This window comes from Crocuta crocuta, unplaced genomic scaffold (genome assembly GCF_008692635.1).
Source record: "Crocuta crocuta isolate KB4526 unplaced genomic scaffold, BGI_CrCroc_1.0 scaffold334, whole genome shotgun sequence".
Lineage (NCBI taxonomy): Eukaryota > Metazoa > Chordata > Mammalia > Carnivora > Hyaenidae > Crocuta > Crocuta crocuta.
Window position 1 is genome coordinate 876,722 of NW_027533260.1, and position 11,730 is coordinate 888,451.

The 11,730-nt window shown below is 50.2% G+C and overlaps 1 protein-coding gene across 1 annotated transcript; it reads left to right on the forward strand.

Annotated features, from left to right (window-relative positions):
- The first annotated feature begins 2,900 nt into the window (after positions 1–2,900).
- LOC144217490 (sialic acid-binding Ig-like lectin 14) lies at positions 2,901–6,188 on the forward strand. The gene is made up of 7 exons (XM_077747091.1): positions 2,901–2,955; positions 3,021–3,398; positions 3,563–3,838; positions 4,030–4,077; positions 5,200–5,460; positions 5,554–5,689; positions 5,809–6,188. Exons 1-7 carry the CDS (start codon positions 2,919–2,921, stop codon positions 5,849–5,851), a joined length of 1,179 nt encoding a protein of 392 aa, XP_077603217.1. The 5' UTR covers positions 2,901–2,918; the 3' UTR covers positions 5,852–6,188.
- Positions 6,189–11,730: the final 5,542 nt, after the last annotated feature.

Below are 11,730 nucleotides of genomic sequence, written 5' to 3' on the forward strand. Positions count from 1 at the left end.
CTCCCTGCATCTTGCAATGTCTCCACACACAACTGGGTTAAGGCTTTTGTGACTCTGAAACTTTGCCTATGCTGTTCCTTCTGAAATGCCATTCCCTCCCCATTCCTGCATCTCCAAGTCCTAATTACCTTCAGGATCAGTCTTAAATGCCCTTCACTCTGTGTGTGTGTGTGTGTGTGTGTGTGTACGAGTGCATGCATGCATGTGTATGCATGCACACCTGTGTGTGTATGTGTGGTTGTGGTTGTGTGGTTTTGAGTGGAAGAGCGATATTCAATCATTTACTCATAGAGTTCTTTTTTTTAATATTTGTTTTTTTTTAAGTTTATTTATTTATTTTGAGAGAGAGAGGGGGAGAGAGCACAGGTAGGGGAGGGGCAGAGAGAAGGAGAGACAGAATCCCAAGCAGGCTCCTCACCATCAACGCAGAACCCGATGTGAGGCTCTAACTCACCAACTGTGAGATCATGACCTGAACCAAGATCAAGAGTCGGATGCTTAACCAGTTGCGCCACCCAGGCCCCCCACTCATAGACTCATTGAACTATCATTGAACGCCTACTATGTGCCAGCATTGTCATAAGTGCGAAGATACAACCATGAACACAACTTCAAAATTCTCCGTCATCCAAAGGACTTGAATATGGGCACCTGGGTGGCTCAGTCAGTTGAGTGTCCAACTCTGGTCCCCAGTTCAAGCCCCACATTGGACTCTGTGCCGACAGCTCGGAGCCTGGAGCCTGCTTCAGATTCTGTGTCTCCCTCTCTCTGCCCCTTCCCCGCTCACACTCTGTCTCTCTCTCTCAAAAATAAATAAACATTTAAAAAAATTCAAAGGACTTGAATAGACACTTCAGCAGAGAAGATACACAAACTCCCAAAGAGCACATGAAAAAAATAACCAACATCATTAGTCACTAGCAAGATGCAAGTCTACACTGCAATGAAGCACTACTTCACATCCATTAGGACACATGTTCTACTTAAAAAAACAAGAAAGAAGGCAACTGGTGTTGGCGAAGATGTGGACACATGGGAACCCATACACATTGCTTGCAGGAATAAAAAATGGTGCAGCTTTGTGGAAAACCCCTTGGACTTTCCTTCAAGGGATAAACACAGGGGCACCTGAGTGGCTCACTCAGTCAGCTGAGTGAGCCACTCAGGTCATGATCTTGCCCTTGTGAGATTCAGCCCTGCATCAGACTCCATGCTGACAGTGCAGAGCCTGCTTGAAATCCTCTCTCTCTCTCCTTCTCTATCTGCCCCTCCCCTGTGGGGTGTGTGTGTGTGTGTGTGTGTGTGTGTGTGTGTGTGTGTGTGTAATTNCCCTGCATCAGACTCCATGCTGACAGTGCAGAGCCTGCTTGAAATCCTCTCTCTCTCTCCTTCTCTAACTGCCCCTCCCCTGTGGGGTGTGTGTGTGTGTGTGTGTGTGTGTAATTAGTATTAGAATTACCATATGGACCAGTGGCTCTACCTCTGGGTGCATATGCATAATCTAGAACAGAGGCCAAGAGATATTTACACACCGTGTTCATAGCAGCATTATTTAGGATAGCCAGAAGGTCAAAAGCAACCCAAGTGTCCCTCAACAGCTGAACAAATAAACAAAATGTGGCCTAACCCACCACGGAATATTATTCAGCCTTCAAAAGGGCAGAAATTCTGACCCATGCTGCCACACGGATGAACCTTGAGGGTGTTATGGTAAGTTAAAAATGAGCTGGTCCCTGGGGCGCCTGGGTGGCTCAGTAGGTTAAGCACCTGACTTCAGCTCAGGTCATGATTTCACAGTTCGTGAGTTTGAGCCCTGCATTGGGCTCTGTGCTGACAGCTCAGAGCCTGGAGCCTGCTTCAGATTCTGTGTCTTCCTCTCTCTCTGCTCTTTCCCACTCACACTCTGTCTCTCTCTCTCTCTCAAAAATAAATAAACATTTTTAAAAAGTTAAAAAAAAAATGAGCCCATCCCCAAAAAGACACTGTATGATTCCACTTATGCGTGGTCTCTAAATCGTCAAATTCCCGGAGGTAGGAAGCACAACAGTGGCTGCCGGGGCTGGGAGGAGGGGGAACGGGGAGTGGTTCTTGAACAGGTATAGTTCAAGTTCTGCAACTCAAAAAGCGTTGCTCTTGTTTACCACATGTCAAAACCATTCCCGTACTTGGATTTTTAGAAAATACCCAGTAGACCCAAGAGGACACACAGCATCTCACAGGTGCCTGCAGCTCGAAACCCCACAGGGACAGCACCAGGAAGGAGGTGGCAACTTGGATGGAGACCCTCTCACGGATGAACCTGGTGAGGCCCCCCTGGCACAGATGTTCACTAAGCATTTGGGGAATGAATGAATGAGACTTCACTTCACCCAGGATCCCTTCTTTTCTTCTGCCCTGGACCGTCACAGACCTAAAGAATCCTCCACCTCGTAGATGAGGCTGTGACCTTCCAGGTGTAGACAGGAGTTGACTAGTTCTCAGATGTAGACAACACTGGTCAGTCGAAGATCTTAGGAGACTCGCTGTGTCCCACGCATCACATGCCCTCAGAGGTCCTGGTCCAGGCTCTGGGGTTGGAGGGAAGAGTGAAGATGGGGGGGCGGGCAGGACACGGGGTTCTGCTCCTGGTCTCTCCTCCCTGGGAGAGACTTCAGCAAAGAAGATACACAAACCCCCAAGGAGCACATGAAAAAAATAACCAACATCATCCCAACTCTCCAGGCAGGAGTGCGGGGAGGGGGGTGGTGGTGTCATTGACTCTGCAGAGAGGGAGGGAGCTCCTCAGCTGTTGTTCCTCTTTGCGAAATCGTGCAGCTTCATGCTCCTCCCTGGCTTCCCGTGGGTCCTCCTTGGCCCCCCTCCCTCTGCCTCCCCTTCTCCTTCACCCACAGGAAGCCAGGACACCCTCTGACTCTAAGATGCTGCCGCTGCTGCTGCTGTCCCTGCTGTGGGCCGGTGAGTGAGCCGAGGGGAGAGGGCCGGGCGGGCGGGGGCTGCCACTGACCCCCGATTCCCCGCAGGCTCCCAGGCTCAGGAGACATTCTGGCTGCAGGTGCAGGGCCCGCAGGTGGTGGAGGAAGGCCTGTGCGTCTCCGTGCCCTGCACCTTCCTCTATCCCCATGGTGGGAATGACTCTTCCCCTGTGCACGGCTACTGGTTCCGGGTAGGGGCCCTGATCTCACGGGATGCTCCAGTGGCCACAAACAACCCCAGTCGTAAAGTGCGGCAGGAGACCCAGGGCCGATTCTACCTCCTTGGAAACCCCCGGGACTACGACTGCTCCCTGGACATCAGAGATGCACGGAGGAGTGACTCGGGGACATACGTCTTTAGGGTGGAGAGAGGGCGTTATGTGAGATACACTTACACACAGAACCAGCTCTCCCTGCATGTGACGGGTAAGGAGTGGGGTCCAGGAAGGGACATGCATGGGTCCTGAGGGCCCCCAGGGCAGACCTGGGAGGGGACCTCCTGATCTCCATCCTGGCTGGGGAGGAAACGGCTGGCCCGAGGTAGAGGCTGCTTCTGGGGAACACTCAGAGCCTCTCTGTCTCCCCGTCAGCTCTGACACGGACACCGGACATCCACATCCAGGGGCCCCTAGAACCTGGCCAGCCCAGCAACATTCTCTGTAGCGTGCCCTGGGCCTGTCAGAGGGGGACGGTCCCCACCTTCTCCTGGGTCGGGGACGCCCTCACCTCCCTGGGCCCCAGGACACACTTCTCGGTGCTCACCCTCATCCCGAGGCCCCAGGACCACGGCACCAACCTCACCTGTCGAGTGACCTTCCCTGGAGCTAATGTGAGCACAGAGAGGACCATCCGGCTCAGTGTGTCCAGTGAGTGCCAGGCCAGGACGCCAGGGTCCCTGGGGGCAGTAGGTGCTGGGGGGCGGGCAGGGCTTGGGTGGGATACTTGGGGAGTATTCTTGGAGGCTGAGGTTCAAATGGAGAGAATACCCGGGCCCCACCCTCTCGCTCGTGACCGCCTCACCATACAGCAGGTGACCAGTTATTTGCTGCCGTTCCAGATGCTGCAGAGACCCTGACCATCCGCGTCTTCAGGGGAAATAGCACAGGTGGGAGAGATCGGGGCACAACTCAGGTCTCAGAGGCCAAATAAGGGACGTTGTGAAGGTCTGACGGAATGAAGCCCCGCGGCTCCCTGTCCCCTCTCTGGTCCCCTCCCCTGTCCCCTGGGTGGGCTCTCTAGAGTCACCACGAGTCCTGGTCTGCCATTTGCTGTCACCACGGCTGCCTCCTCTCTCCTGACCTCTCCCCTCACCCCCATCCTTCCCTTTTCCTGATTCTTCGCCTCTCCTGTGACCATGACTTCACACTGTCCCACAAGGAGCCTTAAAATCAATGTCCTGTTGCTGGGCTCTGGGCCTGTGGCTGCTTCCTGCACGACCCCGTGGGTAAGCCTGTCCCCTGGTGCTTCCTTCCAGTCCCGCGTCTGCCCTGAAGACCCTCACAGATCTCTGTCCTGACCAGATCGTCCTGAACGCACTCCCCTGCCGCTGGTGGGAGGCCCTTCCCTCCTGAACGACCTGAGTCAGTGTCCTGGAAGTCACTTTAGACATTTCTGAGCCTCACCCAACACTCCCCATGACTCAATGAGTTTTGCAAACTCAACTTCCTGAAAATGTCACGGTGGCTCCATCCTCCATCCCCGCGGCAGCGGCCCCACCTCGGGCCTCCTCCGCTCTCTCTTACCTGGACACAGTGAGACCACCTGCGCCCTGGTCCAGCCTGCCTCGTCCGGTCTCCGCTCCCCTCCCCGTCCGGCCCGCTACAATTCCTGCCCAAATGCGTCTCTGCATGCCCCAGACGGGACCCTGTTCCTCCCCTGCTCGGAACGCACCCCTGGCTCCCCGTGGCCTCAGAGCAAAGGCTGAGAGCATCACCTGTGTGTGAGCCTCCCAGCCTTTCCCTGCAGAGGCCACGCCCCTCCTGGGCATCACACAAAAGGCCACGTCGTGGGATGTTCTCTGCCAGGTCTGGACGTGGCCAGCTCTCGCTCAGAGGTCCATCCCCCTGTCCTGGGATCATGGGGCGCCTCTCCTCCCCCCTCCCCTGCTGGGTCTTCACGCTCACTTGCCTTAGCTCGGAACACTCCTTTCCACCTCCTGTGTTTGTGGAAGGACAGAGGGAGAGAAGGGGCTCTCAGCCCTGCCCTTCTGACTCTCTCTGTCCCCTAGTCCCAGAGGCCCTGGGCAATGCCACCTCTCTGCGAGCTGAGGAGGGCCAGTCGCTGCGCCTGGTCTGTGACACTGACAGCCGCTCCCCCACCAGGCTGAGCTGGACCCGGGGAAGCCTGACCCTGATGCCCTCCTGGCCGTTGGATCCCAGGGTCCTAGTGCTCTCCCAGCTGGTCTTGGGGGATGGAGGAGAATTCACCTGCCGAGCTCAGCACCTGAGGGGGCGCTCCAACCACGTCTCCCTGAACCTAATTGTGCAGGGTGAGGGTATGCAGGACAGCAGGCTGAGGTGGGCTGGGGACAGGACTAAGGTGTGGACTTAAGGACACTGACCCTCCTCCTCCCCCCCCCAAGGAATCTCCTGTTCCTGCCCCCAGATCTCTGAGGAGCAGCGGAACACCTGGCCCCTGGTCCTCACCCTGCTCAGAAGGGCCCTCATGGGGGCTGGCTTCCTCCTCACCTACGGCCTCACCTGGATCTACTACACCAGGTGAGAAGCCCAATCTCAAGGTGTCCCACATCTTGGACATCTTGGGTGATGTCACGCTCCTTGTCCCCTCCAGAGCAAGCGGAACTAGCCTCTCGTTTCAGACCTGTGTTTTCCACCAGGTTCAGAGGCCCCAGAGAAGATAAGGCTGCAGGTTGTAACTGAGCCCGCTTCCTCACGGCGGTGCTCGCGCATGGTGGCTGAAGATGCATCCAACCACGGTATCCCGAGACTCACCGTGGCACGGCTCCAGTGAGGCAAGACTCGCTGGGTGATGTGGCCCTGCCTCCTCTCCAGAACTAAAGTCTCTTCACCTCTGGTCACCGGGAAGCTTCCTGGTGGCTCAGCATCAATGGCGGGAGACGGCAAGCGAGGCGATGGATAGATCTTTCTCATCGTCAATTTGAGTTATGTATCCCCTATGTAACATTTTCCTTCTACATGTTCATTTAATGTGGTTCAGCCCCATACTATACTGTCATAGATCTCATAATGTTATTTTTTTAAAACAGCAAATTTTAAAGAGATTTTTTTTTCTTTTTTGATGCTTCTTTTTTTTTTTTCCCTTTCCTTTTTTTAATCCAAATTAGTAAACACATAATCACAATTTCGGGAATAGAATTTAGTGATTCATCACTTACACAGAACACCCGGTGCTGATCCCAGTACGTGCCTTCCTTAATCTGTCTCATGCATTTAACCAATCCCCCCACCCAACACCCCTCCAGCAAACCTCAGTTGGTTCTCTGTATTTAAGAGTCTCTTAAAGTTTGTCTCCCTTTCTGCTTTTATCTTATTTGGCTTCCCTTCCCCTATGTTCATTTGTTTTGTTTCTTAGATTCCACATGAGTGAAATCATATATTTGTCTTTCTCTGACTTACTTCACTTAGCATAACACCCTCTAGTTCAATCAACGCTCCTGCAAGTGGAAAGATTTCATTCTTTTTGATCGCCGAGTAGCATTCCGGGTGTATATATACCACATCTTCATCCATTCATCAGTTGTTTGACATTTGGGCTCTTTCCATATTTGACTATTGTCGATAGTGTTGCTATAAACATTGGGGTGCATGTGCCCCTTTGAAACAGAACACCTGTATCCCTTTGATAAATACCTAGTAGTGCAATTGCTGGACTGTAGGGTAGTTCTATTTTTAATTTTTTGAGGAACCTCCATATTGTTTTTCAGAGTGGCTGCACCGGTGTACATTCCCACTAGCAGTGCAAAAGGGTTCCCCTTTCTCCGCATCCTCACCAACATCTATGGTTGACTGAGTTGTTGATTTTAGCCATTCTGAATGGTGTGAGGTCATATTTCATTGTGGTTTTAAATTGTGAATCCCTGTTGATGAGTGATGTTGAGCATTTTTTCATGTGTCTGTTAGCCACCTGGATGTCTTCTTTGGAGAAGTGTCTATTCATGTCTTTTGGTCATTTCTTCACTGGATTATTTGGTTTTTGGGTGTTGAGTTTGCTGAGTTCTCTATAGATTTTGGATACTAACCCTTTATCTGATATGTCATTTGCAACTATCTTCTCCCATTCCATCAGTTGCCTTCTAGTTTTGCTGACTGTTTCCTTTACTGGGCAAAGGAAGTTTTTATCTTGATGAGGTCCCAATAGTTCATTTTTGCTTTTGTTTCCCTTGCGTCTTGAGACGTGTTGAGTAAGAAGTTGCTGCAGCTGGGATCAAAGAGGTATTTGCCTGGTTTCTCCTCTAGGACTTTGATGGCTTCCTGTCTTACATTTAGGTTTTCCATCCATTTTGAGTTTATTTTTGTGTAGGGTGTAAGAAAGTGGTCCAGGTTCTTTTTTTTTTTTTTGCATGTCACTATCCAGTTTTCCCAGCACCATTTGCTGAAGAGACTGTCTTTATTCCTGGATATTATTTCCTGGTTTGTCAAAGATTAGTTGGCCATACGTTTGTCCATTTCTGGGTTCTCTATTATGTTCCATTGATCTGAGTATCTGTTTTTCTGCCAGTACCATACTCTCTTGATGATTACAGCTTTGTAATATAGCTTAAAGTCTGGGATTGTGATGCCTCCAGCTTTGGTTTTCTTTTTCAGGATTGCTTGGGCTATTCGGGGTCTTTCCTGGTTCTATACAAATTTTAGGGTTGTTTGTTCTAGCTCTGTGAAGAATGCTGGTGTTATTTTGATAGGGATTGCATTGAATATGCAGATTGCTTTGGGTAGTAACGCCATTTTAACAATATTTGTTCCTCCTATCCAGGAGTATGGAATATTTTTCCTTTTTTTTGTGTGTGTGTGTGCGTTGACTTCAACTTCTTTCATAAGCTTTCTATAGTCCTCAGTGTATAGATTTTTCACCTCTTCAGTTAAGCTTATTCCTAGGTATTTTATGGTTTTTATTTATTTATTTATTTTAAAGATTTTTTTTTGAGTACTCTCTACACCCAACTCACAGCCCCAAGATTAAGAGTTACTTCATCTACTGACTGAGCCAGCCAGGTGCCCTGCAACCTGCGAACTTTTAATAACTGTTTTATTGAGGTATAACTCATACAACATAACTTAATTCATTGTAAGTGTACAGTTCAATGACTTTTTTAGTAAATTTATAGAGTTGTGTAATCATTGTCACACATTTTTATTAGCCTAAAGAGGACCCTTGTGCCCATTTGTAATCAATAACACTCCTTTCACAGCTCCAGGAACTCATTGATCTGCTTTCAATCTCTAAGGAACTATTTTTATGAATATTTCATATACATCGAATCACATAATATAAAGTCTACTGCGCCTGATACCTTACAGCCAACATTAGGTTTTTGAGGTACAAACATGTTAGAGCACACACCAGTAGTTAATGACATTTTATTCTCCATATTATTACATCATATGACTATACACCATGTTTTATTTATGCATTCACCAACTGATGGACATTGTAATCATTCCCAGTTTGGGGTTTTCAGAAGAAAATTGCTGGTTCCATTCCCATCCCTGTTCCAGTTCAGGGCCATAGAAACTCCATTCCAGGGGCATGAACACAAGGCTCCCTCTCCTCCAAGTCTGAGGTTGAGGGCCGCGGGACCCTGCCAGGAAAGGTCCATCGTCTGCCAGCTATGTGTTGAAGAGGCTAAACTCCAAGTGAACACAGCTCAGTGTTCACACTGAGTGCCCTATCCACAGGGCAGAGGCTATAATTCTGAATGCGGGGAAGGCCATGATGAATAGTATTTTCTAGAATGACAGAAATGTAATAGCTCGATAAGGGTTTTAGTTACATGAATACATGGCAGCTCACCAGGTGAGGTCTCTGAGCTGCCAGGGGTGTCTGTCTTAGTCAGTTTAGGCCACTACACACTGGGTAGCTTATGGACAACAGAAATCTATTTCTCACAGTTCTGAAGGCTGAGAAATCCAAGACCAAGACACCAACATGTCCGGAGTCTGGTGAGAGCACACGCCCCGGTTCATGGAGGGATTTTCCCTGTGCCCTCACATGGCAGAAGGGGTCAGGGTGCCGTCTAGGGTCTCTTTTATAAGGGCACACAAAGCTCATTCAGGAAACTCTACCCTCCCAACCTAATCGCCTCCCAAAGGCCCCACCTCCAAATACCACCGCACTGGGGATTAGGGCCTCAGCACGTGAATGTCGGGGGGAGATACCACATTCAGTCCACAGCAAAGGCTAAAACCACATTTGGTAAATATTCCTGCAGTCGTTCATGTTACTCTGGATTAAGGGTGGGGTTGGGCCTCTGTGGTCACTTTGTATCTCAGACAGTGCTCTTGTTTGTGTCTGTGTTAAGACAGGACCGTGGAGTATTCTTGTCCTTAGCTGGCTCCATCCCAGTCACAGAGTGGACTCTTCGGGTGTGAAATCCCTTGAGATCATTTATTTATTAAATTTTTAAAAATGTTTATTTATTTTTGAGCGAGAGAGAGAGAGAGAAAGAGAGAGACAGCAGGGGAAGGACAGAGATGGAGGGAGACACAGAATCTGAAGCAGGCTCCAGGCTCCCAGCTATCAGCACAGAGCCAGATGCGGGGCATGAGCTTGTGAACCTCGAGATCATGACTTGAGCCGAAGTCAGACACTTAACCCACTGAGCCACCCCGGAGCCCTGTGATCATTTATATTTAACAGAACACCAGAATCTGGCTATGAATGCCAGGGGGGTCCGCTTTACTCTTTCTTAAAGGGGAAAAAATGAAAATAATAGAGTAAGAGACAGGAAGCTGGAGAAGTAAACGGAGATCACATCACTGACAGTCTGGGCTCTTCACGTGAAGAGTTGGCATTTCACTCTGGAAAATGGATACTTCACACTGAGAGTCAAAACACACGCCAGTGAGTAGCAATTACGTCTGACAATAAAATACTGAACCTGCAGAATTTTTCCGTTACTAGAAATTAGCGAATCCAAATGGATCCTAAAGCAGTATTTCTCTCAGTGTCTTGCTTTTTAATATGCCATCTTGGCTTGAAGAGAAAAGGGTGAAGGCCCAGCTGAGGCCGTCTGTGTGTGATATTCCACAGCCCCAAGCTAGGCAGTGGGACCTGAGTAACCCTACATGCTATAGACTGTGTCCCCCCAAAATCTGCTTGTTCAAACCTAACTCCCAATGTGATGATAGTAGGAGCGGGTGGCTTTAGAAGGAGATTATGTCCTGAGGGTGGTGCTCCCATGCATGGGACTAGCGCCCTTGGAAAAGAGGCCTCCCAGACTCCCTTGCCCTTTCCGCAACATGAGGGCACAACGTTCTAGAAAATGGTCATCTGTGAACTAGGAAGTGGGCTCTCACCAGACACGGAATCTGCCAGCGCCTGATCTCAGATTCCCAGCCTCCAGGACTATGAGAAGTGAATGTTCCTTCCGTAACCCACCCAGTCTGTGATTATTCTGTTATAGCAGCCAGATGGATGAAGACACCACCGGAACGTGTTTTCTTATGTGGCCATCACGTGGAGAGTGTGCCCTGGGTGGGACTCCATTTGAGAACGATGTGTGAGCGCAGGGCAGTACTGAAGTGTTTTAAATTTGGAGGAGGGTAGCGGCACCTGGGCGGCTCAGTCGGGCGAGCCCCTGACTCCTGACTTTGGCTCAGGTTATGCTCTCTCGGCTCGTGAGTTTGAGCCCCGAGTTGGGCTCTGCGTTGACAATGTAGAGCCTGCTTGGGGTTCTCTCTCTCCCTCTCTCTCTGCTCCTCCCCCACTTGCCCTTTCTCTTTCAAAAATAAATAAAAATAAACTTTAATGAAATTGGGGGGAGGTTAAGGCACCTGTGTGGCTCAGTCAACTGAGTGTCTGATTTCAGCTCAGTTCATGATCTCATGGTTCTTGGATTTGAGCCCCATGTTGGGCTCTGGGCTGACAGCAAGGAGTCTGGAGCCTGCTTGGGATTCTCTCTTTCCCTCTCTCTGCCCCTCCCCTGCTCTCCCTCTCTCTTTCAAAAATAAATAAACATTAAATAATAAAATAAAACAAATTGGGGGAGGGGGAGAAGGGGAAGGAAAGAGGGTGATTCCAGTGACTGCTTTAATAGGCTCGCCCTGGCAGAGACTCGGTTAATTGAGGTGCATAATTTCACTGAGAACCAATGTAGCTTTTCGGGAAAAGCCCCGTTTGCAAATGTGTGCCGCACCAGAGGAATATTCCCGGGAGGGCTGCAACCGCACAGATCCTGGTGCCTGGGGCTTCAGAGGGGTGAGTCAGTGCTGCGGAGATGAAGTGCCCCCTGTGGGCTAGGTGCAGAACTGAGGCAGAGACAGCCAAAGCTCGTAGGGCAGGTTGTGCGAGAGACAAGCAACAGGAAGAAGCCCGGTGTGTGTGTTGGGTGGGGAGTCTCTAAGATGCCCCCTACCCCTGATAAAGGCTCCTCACCACCCTCACATCCAGACTTGGACCCTTCATGCTGCACTGGGACCTTTCCCTACATCCTCCTCATGCAGCACTCTGGTCCTCAGGTCCACACCCCTGCATCCTCATGGGACAGAATCCTGAACTAACTGCCTCTCTCTCTCCCCTCCCCAACCTCTCCCACCCCATTACCCCCCCACCACCCCTCTTC